General features: G+C 36.7%; 1 protein-coding gene across 2 annotated transcripts in view; it reads left to right on the top strand.

The window, feature by feature from the left end:
- The window catches only part of PCSK5 (proprotein convertase subtilisin/kexin type 5), a 228,952-nt gene that overhangs the window by 161,640 nt on the left and 47,837 nt on the right, over window positions 1-19,475 (top strand). Inside the window, exons 14-21 of one of the 2 annotated variants that reach the window (XM_054003178.1) lie at window positions 473-616; window positions 2,390-2,492; window positions 3,062-3,255; window positions 4,703-4,787; window positions 6,764-6,861; window positions 7,312-7,441; window positions 8,513-8,628; window positions 10,417-12,868. In XM_054003178.1, coding sequence (XP_053859153.1) covers window positions 473-616; window positions 2,390-2,492; window positions 3,062-3,255; window positions 4,703-4,787; window positions 6,764-6,861; window positions 7,312-7,441; window positions 8,513-8,628; window positions 10,417-10,532 — 986 coding nt within the window. In that variant the 3' untranslated portion in view covers window positions 10,533-12,868. Of the gene's footprint in view, window positions 1-472; window positions 617-2,389; window positions 2,493-3,061; window positions 3,256-4,702; window positions 4,788-6,763; window positions 6,862-7,311; window positions 7,442-8,512; window positions 8,629-10,416; window positions 12,869-19,475 lie in introns of those variants that run through there. The other variant, XM_054003177.1, reaches the window with a different exon arrangement.

Here is a 19,475-nt window from a genome sequence, read left to right as displayed (position 1 = left end):
ATGAAGTTGTGTCCTGAAAGTCAATGAAAGGTTCTTTTATGTAATCCCTTTCTTAAGTCAGAATTCTGAATACAGCTACTTAGCTAAAAGATCTCAAATTATAATTACCGCACAATTAATAATGTTCTGAGGGGAAAGTGAAATCCAGAGCAAAACCACTTTATGCAGTACCATATACATATTCCAAATAACTGTATGCCCAGTTGTTTTGTTTATTGTTTATATTGAGTTCATCCCATGGTGCAAACCTTTGCTAGATCTTTAAGAGATTGAAGTGCAATGAAAATACAGTGTAAAGATCTGATTGAAGCAAATATGCTTTCTCAGCTTATAGTAAAACAACTATTGCACTTACTTGAAAAGCAATGTCTTCCATACCTACTCATAACAACATGCTTAAAAGTTACATACTTTCGTAAGACACAGAAAAGAGAAATACTTCTGAAAACAGTTTATAATACTTAACTTCCAGGCAAATTGAAAGAGTGGTCCTTAGTACTGTATGGAACATCCATCCAGCCTTACTCACCAAGAAATGATTTTTCCAAAGTGGAAAGAGTGCGCTCCAGTCCAGTTGAAGACCCTACAGAAGATTATGCAACAGATGACTATTCAGGTGTGTGCATTCATTTACTCTGTTTGTGCAGTTACTGAACCCTTAATGGCTTCAAGGATGACCTGAGAATCTGCATATGTAAACTGTTCAGTGAATTGAATTCTTCACCGAAGATGAGAAGCATTTGTTCATAATTGAATGTTAGGTGTTTGAGTTTGCATGCATAGAGTTATATATTTTTAAGCTACACTTAACATGCTATGAAGAATGCATTGTTTCGCATGTAAGTATATAAAGCTATATATACTTATGCATATATATATATATGAGAAGAACATTATCTTCTACATCTGTGTTGTTTTTCAATGATCTCTATAGAAGTTTTTAAACCTTGTCATTAGACTTTAGTAGAGTTAGATTTTTAGCACTGCAAAATAAGTCAAGTTGGCAGTTTCTTACATATAATCCACCATTAGCAGTACCATGTGATGAATCTGAAGTATATCTCTGGCCAGCGAAAAGGAGGAGAAAGTTCAATTCAGTATTTTCTGTTATTCCATTCTCCTTTCATAGCATGTCAGTTGCACAGTCTCTATTTTAGATGGACAGCTGCAGAACTCCTTGTTTTAGTAGGTAATGAAACACTACTATCTCTACTGGAAAGGTCACTAGCTTAAAACTTAAGCTTTTATATGAAGCAAACTCAACACATTTCATTCAGTGATCAGTGATCCTGAAAGTTGTAACTTCACCCACAGTCATTGTTCATCTGCATAAAGGCAAGACTTGATGGTTCTCTCCTCCCATAGAAGGGAGGATCTATTTGAAAACTGTAAGAACAAAATCATAGAAAATACTAAGTTGGAACAGATCCACAAGCATTATCAAGCCTAATATGAGTGCAGGTGAAACAGAGGACTTGTGAATCAGCAAGTACTAGCTGAGGCTTTTGTAGCGTGTAGCAGCACAGAGCATTAGGGCCCTGGTGTCTGGTTCATTGGGTCATGGTAGCCACTTGGACCAGCTGATACCCACTCAGGAACCAGAGTAGCCACTGATCATGATGTTCATCATTTATGTTGTCCTTCTTTTTAAAAGTTATTTTGCTAATCATTCCTAATTATGAATTACAGAAGTCTTTGCACATTTCCAAATAAAATAAGGATGTCATACTTGTTAAAAAGCTTGCCTTTTTTTCTGAGTTTTTGAAGTCAAATCATGCAGGTATTCAGAAAATCTCCCTGTCCAGTCATCCAAAAGCCACTCTGGAAGTCATACTCTTTACCTGAGCTAGGACCAAGGCCCCTTCACAGCTACACACCCCACACTCAAATAATCAGGCCAGGTTTCCTCACTAGCTCAACCGTAGTTTTCCCATAGCAGAGTCTCAGACTTCCCAATCCTTAGAATAACTTAATCTTGATGCAATAACTAAATAAATAATAATAGCTTGAGCTGAGTGCCTCTGAAGAGGGGCCCTGAACAAGGGAAACCTTGGGCTTTTGTACCCTTACACTTTTAGTGCATGAAAGTCTCAGGATCTTTGGCTCTTGCTATGTCTCTACATGTTTGATCACCTGACTGGTGACATAGGTCCTCATGTTGTTTTTTATGTAAAGAGTCTGCACAGCCTCTTGCTTGGAGCTTCTGCCACCCAGAGCTCAATCTTGAGCTCACAGTGCAAGAAGCAAACTGAGCTACCTGTGCTAGCTGTAGTCCTCAAGAGAGGGAAACAGAGTAATTGCATTCTGCAATAAAATACTGTGTTTTAAGGTGTCCCTTAAATGAGAAGTTTTAATCCCTTTGTTCCTCTGTATTCTGTTTTTCTTACAGGTCCCTGCAATGCAGAATGCAGTAAAGTAGGGTGTGATGGGCCAGGACCAGATCATTGTACAGACTGTCTGCACTATTACTACAAATCTAAAAACAACACAAGGTAAGAGAAAGAGAAATAAACTTCACTTTGTTGATTTCTTAGTATATATCGTAACTTTTTTCCTCTTCTCTTTACTGCAGTCATGGATAATTAATTTTCCCCTGATTTTGCAAAATTTTCTTTGAAGTTAAAAAACCCCAAACACTAGCTAATCAGAATTTAAAACACAGCTTTGAAAAACCCTTCTCTGATTATATCCCCAACTCTTTTTTTTCCATAAGAAACTTTCTCTGTATATATGCATTCATGTATTTCTGTGTATTCATAGACTCTCATAACTACTGCAGCTGATGTGATTAGGTGAACAACATAGGAAGAAATGTAGATGGTCCAAAATTATACTGTAGACTGTCTGACAAGACATATGCTGGTGAGATAGCATGTGTAGGGACATAGATACAAGAGAGTCAGCTTGATGCAGTGCTTAGAAGGGTTATATCTTAGTAAGCTCATGATCATTAGAAAAGCAACAATGCTGAGAAATACTTCTGCTTTGCAGTCATGGTCCAGGAATGTGGTGGCAGGTTATTTCATTAACAATTCTGCCTTCTCTTCCCTGCTGTCTGCAGGATCTGTGTTTCGACCTGCCCTCCTGGTCACTACAATGCAGACAAGAAACGATGTAAAAAATGCTCACCCAATTGTGAAACCTGTGTTGGAGGCCATAATGACCAGTGCATGACCTGTAAATCTGGCTACTACCTGAATGAAGTAACCAATAGCTGTATTACCAACTGCCCTGATGGGTTTTACCTGGATAAGAGTTAGTATTTCTTGTTGGTTTTGTATTGCGGGCTACAGAATTTCATCTGGGGAGGTTGCTGGAATGCTTATGAGCAGGAAAAGTGTATGTTGATCTCTTATCCTTTTCCTTTTATTAAATTGTTGCCAAGCATGATCAAGAACGTCCTGAATAATCTTCCTTTATTTTAAAAAACACGCTTATTGCAGGGTGTCTTTTCAGCTGGGGGTACCTGGGAGTAACAGTAGCAGAACCAGGGCAGTTCAAGAGCAAGTCAGCTAAAGGACAGCAAAGGTTATCACTACTAGGGGAAGGGACAGACAGCACTCATTCTGTCCTTGACTCCCCATTCAGTGTGATTATATGGCACCAGAAGTGAGAGCTGAGAAACTGGTCATGACCAGTGAACCAGAGCTCTACCAAAAACAGGCTCTTCAGAAGTAACATGGTTGCAAATTATGTTTCTGGCAGACCTAAGCACCTCCAGAGTGATGTGATTGCCCAAGCGAAGTAATCCTCAGCCATGATAGGTACCTGCCTTCAGCTTCCTCCTGTGATTGCCAAGTAGACTGTCCATGTTTAATTTCCTGCTTTGGCTAACAAAGATATTTAGATATATATTCAAATGGGCTTAAAACTGCAGTGACTTTTGTTATCTTTAGACTCTCCTTAGAAGATAAATATGTTCTCAGGAGCTTTGTTTATCTAGGTACCTAATATTCTGCTTTCTCCAGCAAGAAGCTGTGTGCTTGATTTTGAGAATTTGTAAAAACAGGTCCTACCTTAAATCTTGCATTTTCACTATGTGAGAACTACAGTAAACAGAACTGTTTCCTGTACAAATTAAGATGGATAGATGAAAATTTAGGATTAAATGGGGAAATTGAGTTTTTCTTCTCAGAATGGTATGTGTCACTCACTGCATGTCAAAACACAGCAGGGCTGAAGAGAGAGACATTTCTTAAAGAAGGCATCTCTAGAGATAAAAAAACAGTTGTTAAGTAATTTATATATTTACTTTGTTAAGATCAGATCTGTTTATGAAGGTGTGTCTTTTAGCACCAAATTAGGAAGACAGGACAGACTGCTGCATGGAAGGTGTAAGCTTGCAGGACAGTCTTCAGAACATATGGCAGTCATTAGTGCATATCACTATTACATAAGATGGTGACTTAAGTCCATATTATAAATAGTGCATGTAAAATTTAAGTGTTTATGAAATTTTTTAATGGCCTCAAAACATACTTTTTCTCAGGGTGCAACTATAACTTCAAATGTATAGAAATATTGTAAACCATTTTATATTTGATGGAAAAAGCTAATGACAGGCAGAATTTTGCTGTTTTAGTGTAGCTTGATGTTGATGTCAAACTAGAAAGTAGTAAGTCATGTAATAATACATTCATCCAATTTCAGCAAACAAAACTGACCAAGGTTTTCTGGGTTGTTTTCTTTTTTTCTCTTGTAGATAAGATTGTTTGTCGTAAATGTAGTGAAAACTGCAAGACCTGTGTTGAATTCCAAATCTGCACAGAATGCAGACATGGCCTAAGGTAAGGAAATTATGTATGTCTCTAAAGACAGTATCTGAAGAGGCAGACAAGGCTGAAGATACACAATGAAGAACATCAGATAGCTATGTAACCTTGCATGGACCTCATTTAATCTGTACCAATGCTGTTTATAGTCTGTAATAGTGATCCTGAGTGCCAATTTGGCTGACAACAGATTTTTAGAAGGCCTTTTATATCAGGTAACATAAAATCCACAGTCATGTGGAAAGCTGGCTTCTTCAATTTTTGACCTACATTATGTTGGTCAAGGATTGTTTTAGAAGTAGAGCTAATGAATTGTATTAATCTTTCTGATTCATTCATGTGGTAGTTAGAAATTATTTTCTTATCTTCATTTTATTTCTTAATGTATCTACTCATTCACTTACCTCAAGCACCTAAGGCTCAATTCTATTACAGTACAGTGATCATATATTTTAAACAGCAGGTGAGATTTTTTCCCTTCAGAGGGGAACTTAATTATTCTTTAAAATTATAGATAAACATACAAAGCAGCAATACACATTTCAAGCTCCTTTATAAAGAATGACCTTTTGGTCCAAGTAGAAAAGGTCAAAAATCTTATAAAATTCAGGACAGACTGTATACTGGCTTAGTTCCACAAAAATATGAAGCCAGTATTCAGTATCTGTAGGTATTCTTTCAAATACAAGTATTATTTTAATGTTTTAACATTGAGGTTTCCTGTTGCATTAAAGTGGATTTTCATCTTTTAGTAAAAGCTGAATATTTACTTCTAGGACATCAGTAGCTGGATTCCTTTATTGAAATTGAAATACAAAAAAAATTTAAAACCTAACCTTCATGTTTTCTTGGGCAATTTTAGCAAATAGAGAGTCATTTTTGGTATCAGTTTTTAAAAAAATGTGTGGTTATATCAGATAAGTGAAGCCTTTCAGGATATGCATTTCATATTCCATAGTTGTTCCACACTTTCTGCATTTTCTTGGCAGAGGTATCAGTGAGCAAGGCCTTCCTTGATTGGGTCTTAAGAGACCTGAATTCCAGATCTACTTCATTACTGGCCCATTAAATAAACTTGGGCAAATTATTTTCCCATCTGTAAAAACATGCTATGTGCATTGTAAAGCTCTTTGAGGTATGTCGCTGAGGAAAAACAAAAGAAAAGCAGGGGTTGTGAATTTTTGTTGACTTGCTGGTTTATTTTCTAAACTGGGACTGGATACATTTTTGAAAATTGTCAGTGGTGCTGAACTTACCTGGCTGTTGCTGTATCCAATCTATAAAAACATGGTTAGCACTAAGAGTGGGAAACCCCAGAGCTGATGAGCACTTTTAGAGAAAGTGTTAAATTGGATGAATCCTGAGATTCTGCAGAAGATGGTAAACATGGCAGAGAAGTCCTAGTTTAAAAAAGATCATTTCAAACAAACAAACAAAACCCAAACCCCAACAAACTGCTATAGGCACCATATAACATAAAAGCAATAAACACTACTTCAAGGAATACATAAAATGTGACTTGTTCCTCACATTTTTTGCTCTCTCAAAAGTGCCTGCAGGCAGAATACCTCCATCTGTAATTTCAACAAATCTCACAAGCCACACAGAACTGGCATTCAGTTAACAAGTCACTTAGCATTTTTTTTAATGCTGACCCTGTGCCAAATTCCTCATGAATAATTGCATTTTACATGCCTGAATTTTTAGTGCTGCTTGTCATTGTTATTTTTTTTTCTGTCCCCTATAACTTGGTAGCATTTACAAAGAGTTTGTAAACAGCTTCTTTACACCACCATGGGCAAAACTGCTTTGTATTCCCTCTTTAAGTGATTGCTGTCTCTAAATTTATGAAATATGACCAGTGAAGGAAGCTGATGAATCGTAATATATGGGTTGTTCTTTGATTAAAAGAGAATTTACTGGATTGTGCACATTCTTGTTGTCCTCTGTTGCCATTATCTGCTCTGTGCTTTCTTTCCTTTTTATAACAGTTTGCATGGCACCAGATGTGCTGTCCGCTGTGAAGAAGGAAAATACCATAATGGCAGAGAATGTGAACCTTGCCACCGCTCCTGTGCAACATGTGCAGGTACTACATTGACATTTGTCTGCATAATCTTCATTCCTGTATGATTTTACCTCTGATTTTATTCCACTATATCACAGTTACAGTATAGCATCATTGTTTACATGTGAATCCTTAATTCTCTTAGTAGCTCTTAATTACATTTTAAATATGGCAAACTTCTTTCAACTAGCATAGAAATCTAGGTTTTTAATTGAAAGAATTCATAAACTCTTCTTTCTTTTTTCTTTTTTTCTTTTTCTTTTTTTTTCTTTCCTTTTTTTAATTTTAGTAGAACTTACTATGATGTCCAATAATGCCTTCCATTTTCTTCCAAGGATGGAATAATGACTGATAGATTTTGTGGGAGCTTTAGAACTGCAGTCATTCATTTTAGAAAAAGATACACTGAAATGATGTAATTGTTTGTTTTGATAATGTACCTGCCTTCTAACAATTTCTCTTTGGACTAAGGTGCTGGAGTAGATGCCTGTATAAACTGCACACAGGGTTACTTTATGGAAGATGGAAGATGTGTGTTGTCCTGTAGTAGTGGTTATTACCTTGATCACTCCACTGAAAGTGGATACAAAAGCTGTAAAAGGTATGATCAGTGACTGATCTATCTGCTATTTGGCAGTATATTAGCTATTAATGTGTTGGAAATGATCATACTTATTAGAAGATAAAACACTGTTGACATCAAACATAAAAAAATGCTTAATGCTAAGTAAATAAGAAAAATATATTATTTTTGTTGTTATTATTATAATTATTATTATATGATTTATATTCATACAGGTCCTATAAAAGTATTTTTCTGGTATATGTGTGTGACCTTCACTTTAAAACAGCCTGTAGTGAGCCTGTAAGTAGATTTGCGTAGAAGCATAACATTTACAAATCTGACAGAGGATCTACATTTATTAATAGCAAACAAATACAATCAAAACTACAGGCTTTTTCATTGCAAGTTAGTTAGTATTTATAAAGACCATTTCAGTTCTTCCACTGCATATTCACAAACATAGTGCACATAGATTCTAAACTACTGTCCAGAATTGCTTACCTGACTCAAGTGCACAAATGGCTAGATAAATCTTGGGCAAAGTTGTGCTGTGCAAAGAAGGAACATTTTTTCTATTCCATACTTTGTTCAACAAATACCATTTGTTGCCCTTTGGAATCATTTATTGTTGACTCAGATCTAGATCTAAGTTCAGGGCAGGAAGGGAATCCTAGTGTGTTTCAGTGTGTTCTACATAAAAAGACAATCAATATGTAATGAAAAGACAATGGAGCAAGACAATGGGTGACAAAAGGACTGGCATCATGTCGGTCATTTCTATCCTGTGCTTTATAGTTCATGCCTTTCACATGCACATATTTGCACCATCAGCTTGGTACTTTTGCTGATTATTTATGCATAGTTCCAATGCACTAGAATAATACAGCTGTGTAGTAAAAACACTGGAATAGAAATTTGTTGATGGAAAGAAACAGGACTGAGTTTCAGGGGTAGTCAATTATTTATTATCAATATTAGTAGTAGTAATATTATAGTACCTTATATCTCTAGAAAGAACAAACAAGTCCTTTGCAATACAAAAGATGTCTCCTAGGAAGCCTTATATTTGGTAAGGCTAGAAGACCAATTCCTGCCATTGTCTTTCAGATGTGATGCCAGCTGTTTGGATTGCAGTGGCCAAGGAGACAGAAACTGTACAAGCTGTCCAAGTGGCTATAACCTCGACACTGGTGTCTGTGTCATTGGAACAGTGTGCAAGGATGGTGAGTGCAAGTCTCTGAAAAGATAAATTTTATCACTGCCAACTTCTTCTTTTACATATATCGGGTTGATTTGGCCTACTTTTCTTCTTAAGTATGGCCTACATTACTTTTTAAGTTTTTCATATGTATGAAAAAGAGAAATTTACATTTGCATGTGTTAGCAAGATTAGTCACAGCTACTTCACATCATTTACCTGAATTTTCCTAAAATAATTTTTCCCATTGCCAACAACCTACTTTTCCTTTCTTGGCATTTGTTCAAAAGCCGTTGCTTTCAGCAGATTTTTATATGAGGACCCTAGAGTACTATTAATAGAATTACATTTATCTATCTCAGCACTTTAAACTGTGAAAATGCTGGTAAGTAAAAATGATTTAAAGCACCAATTGCTTGACTTGTGTGAAAGGGTAGTGAGAAAAAAAGGATTTTGAAATAGGAAATATAAAATGTAGGGTGGAGATTTGAACTTCCTCCAGATTCTCTGTGGCAACCAAGATAGCCTTCTTATTGCATATGATTGGCTTAATTATTCACTAATATAAATTCCTTTTAAATGCTACAATTACAGAGACACTTAGATAACATTGTACTTCCCTAAAAATATTACCGTGTGAATTACTTGTAAATAGAGCCTAACAAGAGCAATCCAACAGGAAAATCATATCAAAACAGTCTGGGAAGATACCTGACATCAGATATAGTAAAAGCTAACAGTGACTCTTGGGTCCAGCTTATTTCCATTGGATTTACTAAGAGTTAAAGAAGACTTTAAAAAGAAGAAAGAAAGAGCACAGGTGTGAGTTTTGGGCTTCTTCCTGTGGACCTTTGCACATTCTGTTGGAATATAGGCTTCCAAACTTTGAAAAGTATCCTGTTTGTTGTAAAGTTACATTGCAGATATTGGTAACCTAGTCATGAGCCTTTTTTATGTCTGGACATTGGAAGAGTTATTGTCTAAAGCAGGTCCAGAAGAGGACAGATATACATAGACAAATTAAGAAGTGTAATGCTAATATGGTATTGCAATTGATTTCTGCAGTGCAAACATTTGAGATATCAGTTTGGTTTTTAACATGGCTGGATAAATCTATCTTCATTTTTAACATGCAGCCTCAATCACATACCCTGTACTTCCCAAGGGTGAGGACACCCTATCTCAGAACTGTCACCACTATTCTTCCAAATGTAGCTGTTATGGAAGGACAGCACATGAATGTGCAGGCCTTCAGGCACTTGCAATGGACCATGATGGTTCACACCACACAGCATGTGTTCTCAGCAGTCTAGGGTAACAAAGAAAGTCCAGGAGGGTTTGGTTTTGGTTTTTTTTTTTTTTTTTCTGTTAATTTACAAAATCAGAGAGGGTCTCATTTCAATGCTTTACAATCAATTCACTCTACAGGATTTGCATTTCTGTTGAGAATGTTTTACTCTTTTTCTGTGGTTTGATTGTTTTATTCTTTTAATTCATAAAAATTGGGAGTGAATTCCTTTGCTGTAAACATCACTGTATTCTAATTATTCTCTTTCTAATCTTTTTTTCCTTTTCATAAATGGATACCAATCATTCCCTGTTGGACCACACAATATCTCTTCCTGAAAAAAAAAAAAAATGCTGTTGACTGAAATTCCTTTTGATGGACCAAATTTCCTACTTGCTACCTGCTCCTGAATGGTCTCTTCAACCAAATCTGCATGTCTGACCAATTAAACCTTCCTCCATTGTATACGCCGTGCTCTCCAAACCTTCAACCTCCCCTCCTTCTCTTGCTGCTACCCTCTGGAAGCCACGGAAGAGTCCTGGGCCGAGGGAGGATTCTGTATGCTGGTGAAAAAGAACAATCTCTGCCAGAGGAAAGTGCTTCAGCAATTGTGTTGCAGAACATGTAAACAAAAGGGGTGAACTGACACCTCCCAGCATCCTCCTCCTCCTGTTGACTTACAGATTAATCCATATTACTGAAAAAAGGAAAAAAAAAAAGTAAGAAAAAGAAAGCAAGCCACCTTTCTCCCTCTCCCACCTCTTTGTCTGGGGAGATGGCAAACTGTATGTTGGAACTTAAATGGAAAAACTACAACACGCCTACCTTTCATAACTGGGTGTCTAGAGCTGAGCATCCAGGATCACAGAGTCAGTATTGTGTGACCAAAGCATTTGATGCCAAAATTAACATTTAACTCCTGATTTGATTTCTTGTCAACCTTAGGATTATTCCTGTTTTTTGAAGGTTCTTTTTCTTCCCTTTTTTCCTGCTTCTTTCCACTTCAAGATGTTTAAATAGTGTTTCAAGAATACAACACAAGTTTACATGGATTAAAACTAAACAATACAAAAAAATTGCATTAGTCTTTTTTTGTGCTGTATCTATTGACAGGGGGAACTTGAGTTCCTGAGGGGATCAGAAACATCATTAGTGCAGGACTAAGTTCTGCCCCTTTTCTAACACTATTTTAAAAAAATGGAAAGTGAACATTTCTGCTCAAATTTCTTTCTTATTTCCTCTGCTGTATGCTATTTTTGTATCACATGTGGTATGTATATATGTTTGCCCAAAATGTGGTTTTGGTCATACAGATTTCATTTTTAGACAGGTGGCTTATTAACAGATATGCTAGGATTTTTATTTTATTTTTTTAAATTGTCAAAGCTATTTCAAATAAACATAAGAAACCCATTGTTCCTGTAGTGGACAAATTTAGAATATACTACTTCATTTGATTTGCATAAGTGAGAGTAATGTATATGCTCAGAAGTCAGAAAACATTGCTAACATGTAAGAAGTATTCATAAATTATTGTTGTCTTGTAATGTTCATTTAAAAAGGGGATATTATCATGCTGATATGTGGAACTGTTTCATAGTGCCCATATGTAAATGCCAGTGTGACTAGATACAACAGGATGTGTTTACAAGACTGGATTTATAATTGTGCCAAATTCACCTCCAGGAAAAATTGCATATAGGGCAATAAATCAGTGGTTCTCTTGGTGCCGTGGTGGGCCTGAATCTGCTTTTAACTGTTCACAGTAGAAATTTCAGCAGGAATAGTCCTGCTAAAGCCAATGGAATTACCTCACTCACTGTAAAATGGTCCTGAGTGATAAGAGAAGTGGCCCTTGCCTCACTCTTTTTCTACCCAGGCACATGGCTGCCAGTACAAATTTCTCTTTAGTTTGTCTTCTTCAGCTTCACTCATCATACTGTTCAAAAGACAGTCATTTCACAGAAAACAGCAAATTGAACTTCAAAGATACTATTTACTGGGGATAATACTTACAACATGCAAAGTGTCTTTCTCAGTTAGCTTTCCAAGACATACAAACAGAAAGTGGATTTCAGCTGTTTAAGCATGTAAATCCTGGAAAATAAAGGGGATGAAAAATGACTGTGGATGTTTTACAGACAAACTAATTCAAACATTTAGAGGTAGTGTCCTCTTTAGCAGAGAGCAGATAAACTATTTCAGCCTGGTTCAGTATGAGAGAGTGCAGTCAAGCTCCTTTGGTGCCCATTACAAATTTCCTGATAAACATTCAAATTTGTACTAGTTTAACTACTAGTCTGTTACTGCCTCACTTCTCAGTATAGCGTGTTTAAATAGAACATAATGCTTTCAAAGTTTAAGTTAATATTATATATGTTATATATAAATATATATTCACTATTGAGATTTAATTATGTAATGGATTGTAAAGAATCTGTTTGGATACTTACAAATGTCTCTAACACTATTATAGAGAGAAATTAATAACGTTGTTTTCTTTTTAAAAAATTGACATTGTTATAACAAAATCCATTTTCACTGAAAAAATACTGTACATGTGTAAAATGTTCAGTTGTTATTTGTAAAATAGGGTAGTTCTGTTGTAATTGATATTGGCCAAAATCAATGTTATTCCATATTTTATTTTTTCTATTAAATTAACCTAAATTCCTGTTCTTTTGGTCTGGAAAAACATGTTGCTCCATATGTTAAACATCTTTGTTGAAGGGCATAGGTAGCTCTGTGTATAGAGCACTTAGATACCTGGGTGTTTAATTTTATTACAGGCTTTTAGTTTAAGTGATGGAATTTATGATTGCAGAAATACCTGGTTTACATGGAGATCACTTTTTGTGTAGTAACAGTGCAGCCATATCTGAACCCAGTAACAATGTTGACTTCCTCTGATCTGTAAGAGTTTGTGATGGGTCTAATCTGTTGTGTGTTCAGGATTAAAATGCAAAATTTGTAACTACCTATTGGCTCAGGCAGTTAAGAAAGAAGGTTTCATCTTTGCAGTCATACAGAGTGGCCACTTGCACAGCATGGTGTCAGTGTCTGTTCACATGCTCGCTGGCGGTGCAGCTCAGGTCACAGACACAGAGTGCTCCTTCAACAGCATCCATCTGTCCTTGCCAGAGCACAAGGGTTGCATGCAGCCTCCTTTGTCACCCCTGCAGGGTGAGCTCCCTCACCGGCATGAGCTGATGCTATTGTTCATTTACCACTTAGTCCCACAGCCTGAGTGGAGAGCAAAAGGGCAGTTTATCCAAGGGGTCATATATTCAGATGGCATTTTAAGCACATTTGAGGCCATGTAAAGAATTTCCTGAAAAAAAAAAAAAAACCAAAAAAACAAAAACAGCTCTTTTTGACCTTAGACATCTCATTGTCACTGATCTGTTTTGACCTGATTTCAAAACAAGGATTTAGTTATCATTCCCAGTTTCCCTGTCAGTCCCCAGAAGCATGCATATGTGGGATGGCACATTCTTAGCCGTAGTTTGGTGAGACCACACCTGGAAAAAAGGTTGCCTACATTGTTGTATGAAGAACTGCTTGTTTCAGTTCTCACCTCACCTTCATCTTCCAAATGAGCATACAAATAAGGATAAATCTGTGTTTTAGGGCTTTAGGCTGAAAACCAGAATTTTCTGGTGTTAGCTCAGACTCTTTGATCATCTTTGTTTGTTACATCTTAATAGCTGTTGTCAGAGACACACAAAATTTGTAAGCAGCCTATAGCTAGTACATGTACTAGAGGATCACAGCAGCAACAGGGTTGCAATTGAAAGAAGCTAGTTTGTTCCCAGCTGCAGTTTTCTTAGGTGATTGCTCCTCCTTCTCTGATTCAATGATAAGTAGTTTGGTGTGATCAGCATTTGACACTATTGATGACACACAAAAAGGACACAGACCATTTCAGAAAGATCAGAAGATACTAAGTATGAACGAAATAATAATTTTCCCTATGTCAGGAAAGACTGTGTATGGCATCAGTTTAAATCTGTTCATCAGATTCATTTTACTTGTACCACAAGTCAGAAAGCAATGACAAATTGAAGATGCCATTATAGTAAGAACATGGTATTTCCGAGTTCATATCAGTCTCTGAGAACCCTTCATTTAAATGCAAATTGGACACACTTTTAGACTTTTTCTTCACTAAAAGTCACAAAGTTTTTAAATAAATAAAACTATGGGGAAAAAAAAAAGTAAAAAGTAGTCATACCTGCTAAAAAAAGTTTACCATGCCCCACACCTGTAGAACATCCTGCAGAAACCTGTTATGTGGGGGTGTCATGTTATGTTTCCTTTTCTGCAGTGGAGTTCCAGCCTTACTCCTTTTTTAGCTGTAGTTCTTCACCTCAAGCACACACCAGTACTGTAGGATCAGATGCCAGAAGAGGTCAGTGGAAATCTTCTGACCAGCAGCTCCTGGGACATTTGTTGTAGCCCCTGCCTACCCACACACACCTGTATCCATTGGCACTCCCTGCCTCTTCCTGGGGAGGCTTTGCAAACTTCCCCTCTGTGAAGCACACTGTTTTCTAGTAAAGATTTACCTGTGAGACCTTACAGACTACCCCAATCTCTGCTGTGATTGCAGCTTTCAATGTCATGTCAAATTCCTTGCAACTGAATCTACTGTGTAATAGCAGGCTGCTGTTTGTGCCACATTGCCAGATCATAAGAGGTTTGACAGAGGTATGAGTAAACCTATATGTAGAAGCACTAGAGCTATCTACAGCAATTTCACCCATCACTAAATGCAAGTTACAACGGTTGATGACCAAGTTAATTCTCTTAATAGCAGTCTGTTACTTTTCAATGAATATATTTAATGAACTGAATGGTTGTAAGAAGGCCTATTATAAATTCAAGATTCCTGTAAAGACATGTAAGAGATTGCTTGTATGAGTCAAAGCTTTTAATTTGCAGTGCAACTTGCTGAACAATAACTTGTCTATGAGCCATTACCATGCCTTATATTTATATTTGATATGCCATTGTGCTGTCATTGGTACAGAATGAACCGAGAAAAGTTTTGCCATTAAAAGTTTGTGCAAAATATTTTAAGCAAGCATTTAAAAAGTTTTATAGCATACAAATAAAAACCCTAGTCAAGTTCTCATCAAAAGGAAACTGATGCACAACAACTTGTATGATCTTTTCCAGAATCGGGAATTCAATAAGTGGGGAAAAAAAAAAAAAGGTTGAAAATATATTTTTGATGAGCATTTTCTTTACTAGGGGAAAAAAAATTTCTGTTTAATGTAGTTTTAATTACATGTCTTACTTAAACTAATTTGTGAGATTTCTGGTTTTTATTGAAATAGATTATTATCTTATTATTTACTAACACCTATCATGATGATCTGCTGGGGCTTAAATCCTCCCTATTAGCAAGAATTAAAGAGTTGTGAGTGTAGTGTCCCTAAGAGCAAACTAAGGCTCTCAACCTTAGTATGCCATCCAACCAGTGGATGTGCAACCAACACCCACATTTCCATCACTGCTTCTACACCAACGGGCAAAGAGGATTTGGACTTATCAAAGGCCTGGACATTCTGTGATTTCTCAGAGCACAGTAACATGAAGTCTTACTAGGAGAATTGTTCTGAAGTCCTCAGGATAAAGCCAGAGAGGGTGCAATAATGTTCACCTGCTGTGCAAGTGTACCAGGTAACACCACAGTTAATGTTTAATACCTGACCTATGCTTGAAATTATTCTGAACAACTTCCTTTCTGGATTAAAAAGCAGTGTTTGCACATAAAAACAGAGAAAATTTTCACTTCTATAATGGGAGTTGTAGTCAAAGAAAAATATATTATGGGGAGGAAGCTCTGAGTATTTTTAAAAAATAATTCCAATAAACAACAAACGCAGACTCTGTGCTGCACCAAAGTCTGGTCTTTGTTGCTTTTTGGCAGGAAATACATGAGCAGGTCATGTATTTGCTGCCAAAGATGACCAGGGAAGCTTAGAAGAATGACCCTCATACAATCATCTATTGGTTTTTCTGAGTGTTTGGGAGGTGAATTTGTTGAAGGTCTTCTGGGAAACCAGCAACACTTTTCAAGGCAAAAAAAAACACTCAGCCATCAGAAAACACAGTAGAGAGCAATGAGGTGATTAAGTACCCATTTTTCCAATCAGCCTGGCAGTGAGAAGCCAGAATACTGACAAGCAGTGAGTACTTGTTTACCCAAGGAGAATTAATGGCTCTATCATGCAAATTCAACAGTAACACTGAGGGTTTAATGGAGCATGACTAATGTGATTTAATTATAAATCAGAAAATACTGCATAACTTTGGCATTTACAATTGTCCTTGGTCTGTCCACTACCCTCCTGATGCCTGCAGATGTTCTTTGAGATGTAGGTTGGAAGGAAAGTCTGGCTTCTGATTTCCAGTCCCCATGGATCCGGTTGCTGTCAGCTGTCATGCTCATGACTATGCTAATGGACCATTCTGTGCAATGCCACTGGATAAAAATATAAAAATAACTCAAATATTCATTCACAAATTAAGTAGCCCCTTTTCGTAGCAAGGCCATACCAAAATGAAGTTGTGTAAATGTTGGTCTTGCTGTGTCTGCCTTTAGCACAGTCTCCCTGAACACTTTCAAGGCTTAAAGGAGGCTTCAAAATTAGTTTCCACTGCTGAACAGTGTCACAAAGCCTCTTTGCAGGTATATCTGAATTAGAAGAGCTGTATCATCAGCATGGAATTTGTGATTGTTAAAGAGAATGTAATCTATAATCATAAAAATAAAAAAAAAATATCCAGAGGTGCTTATAGCAGAGACCAGGAACCAGGGAAGATTTCAAGCAAGGGAAGATCACCAGTGTAAGTGTATTGAGGAGGCTGAACAGTTACAGATGGGAATAAAATTTAGACTTTTATACCACTAATTAAAAGATTTAATTTGATCTGCTCCTTACTTCCAAGGACATATTTGTATCTAGATGGAAGGTTTCTTTCAGGCTTTAATATGTCTTCATCTCTGCAAATTAAACATAAATTGTCTTTGATTAATAGTATGAATCTATGTTACATCTTGTGACAATAGTTGGCCTGCTAAATCTGCCCAATTATCAGCAGATCTCTGCTCATATCCTCATTAAGTTGAAGATGTCTAGTATGAAGAGCCTGAGCAGGAGTTTCTTAGCTTAAGATGGATGACACCACTGAGATACTGCCCCAAAACATCCAGCTCTTCCCACTTCAGATTTGTGTCTATTCAAATCAGACTACAGAAACCCTGCAGTGGTCAGGGAAGGCTCCATGTAAACAAAGTACATACTCCTTGCTTTGTAACAGAGGAGAGAGACACTGCTGTTACCTTGGTTGCCTCTGATGTGTGTTTTCCTCCAGCACTAAAAGATTCTACCTTTAATGTACTCCATGTGCTAATAATGTCAGCTTTACTCAAAGCATACTACATTTGGGTTTTGTATTTCACATGCAAATACCTAGCTTTCCAAATCAGCTGTGCAATAATTTCCAGTCAGGTTCAGGTGTTTCTGTTCCACTGCCCTTTAGAAGATTGTCAGCTACTGATTTTTATGCAGAATGTGAAGCTTGAAAACATAAACCTGGAAAATTTCCAGCTGGAAAGCTCAAGAAATTGAGAGGCTGAGCATATTTTTTTCCATTGTGAATCTAAAATTTTGAGAGTGCTGTAGTATTTCTCCCTGCTTCAACAAGTAAGAAGGGTACAAAACCAAAGCTTTATTGATACAGATCCAGAGAGATTGTTTCATTTGCCTTCCACCCTTCTTTTGGGACTGTCAAATTTTAGGCTATAGGTGAGCAGCAGAACACCTTGTCAGGCTCTGACATAGGTGTTTACACAGTCAAGGGGAGAAGCCATGAACCTAGCCAGCTTATGCTTCCAGGCATCCACATAATTAGTACAAATGCTAATAAAGCAAATTCTTTAAATACCTAAACATTTAGTAGAAATGGAGATTTAAAGGTTAAAGGTGATTTAAAAAAAAAAAAAAAAAGTCTTTCTAGGGTCTGTTTATGCCCACTGAGTACTGCTGAGGCTCTGGCTCTTCAATGGGTTTCTAACAACAATTGTATTAATACTACATAGAAATGTAGGGGAGAAGTAAGAAGTACACATTGTAAAGGGAAGGGAAAATCTCTTTGTGTTAGAAATAAATAAGGCAGCTTTGGCTAATGTGAATGTTTTTATTCTGCAGAGAAAAACACAGAGGGCTGTGTAAGACAGTGGAGTCTGATAAAGACAATTTCCTCACTCCTGAGTGTCATGATTACAGCTAACCTGAGTCTCTCTGTGTGATCTTACCTAATCCTGCAACAAAGGGGCCTTTCATCTTAAAATCATTTCATCACACAGCTATTCAGGGAAGAAATGTTCAATCCTTTTCAAAGTTCTGCTTTGCCCCTTTGGCACAAGAGGGAGATTTAGTGACTTAGGAATCAACATCCTATTTTCAGCCATCTCATTTGTCACTGCCTAGAGCACTTCTGAAAAGAAGACTTCCAATCCTGAATCCTTCTCATCACCTCAAATCATAATACCCAAAAGTTTTGTCCCTTCTGCACATCTGAATAGAGAGACATAAATTTGGGCATTGTGTAATTAGCAGGAGACTGAAAACCGAAGCTAGACAAATAATTGGAAACCAGATGCAAATTTTGTACAACTGACAAATCTGAGGGTAAAGGAAATGTCTTCATTTTGAAAAAGTTACATCATGGACATTATGGCAAGATTTCTTTCTGGGAGCTGTAATCTATCAAACACTTGGGAGACGTTGGGCTAAACAAAGGAGTAACTTTAAAAAGTTACTTAAAAAGTTACAGTGTGAATTTGCATGCATTTTTATATGCAAGTTAGTTTTAGTTATCTACTTAAGCATTATGAATAAATGTTTCTTCAGAAAACTCAAGGAGCTGATCCCACAAGCCAGACAAAATAAAATGTATCACCGCCAAACATGAGAATAAGCATAGAGCTCTGTAAGACCAACTTACTTCAGTTCTCACAGCTGATGGATGAAAAGCAATTCTGAGCAGTTTTTATCTGCTTTGTCAAACCTTTATAACCCATGAGATTACATGCAAAGCACCCAAGTATGAAATCCATATCCAGATATTCATGAAAGTAAAAAAGCAAAATGGAGGAAATAAGGTAGTTATTTCCATTGATTTTAAGGAAAAGCCCTTGCAGAAATGTTATAGACAATAAAGAGCATTTTAAGATTAGATAAAATGATATTTTGATCAAACAAAGTGGAGAAGTAACACATGATTTGCAGTGACTAAGTCTCACAGAGGGACTACAAGAGAAAAGGATTTATGACAACCAGCATATAAAACCTCCATGCATAACTGACAAGGGCATTCACACCTTCATCTAACTGATCTCCTCAAATATCATGTGCTGTCAATGAATGGCACAGGTTTTGGAAAGCAAGAGAGAAATAGTGACAAGGTAAAGGTAAACTTGATGCTGCTTATGCAAAGACATAGAATGAATTGGCAATTATGACAAGTGCTCCAGACTGGGACACAGGAAAGACAGGTTCTAGTTTACT

Source organism: Vidua macroura, chromosome Z (assembly GCF_024509145.1).
Source record: "Vidua macroura isolate BioBank_ID:100142 chromosome Z, ASM2450914v1, whole genome shotgun sequence".
NCBI lineage: Eukaryota > Metazoa > Chordata > Aves > Passeriformes > Viduidae > Vidua > Vidua macroura.
The sequence above is the reverse complement of the archived record's forward strand: the minus strand, read 5'-3'. Positions and strand labels throughout refer to the sequence as shown.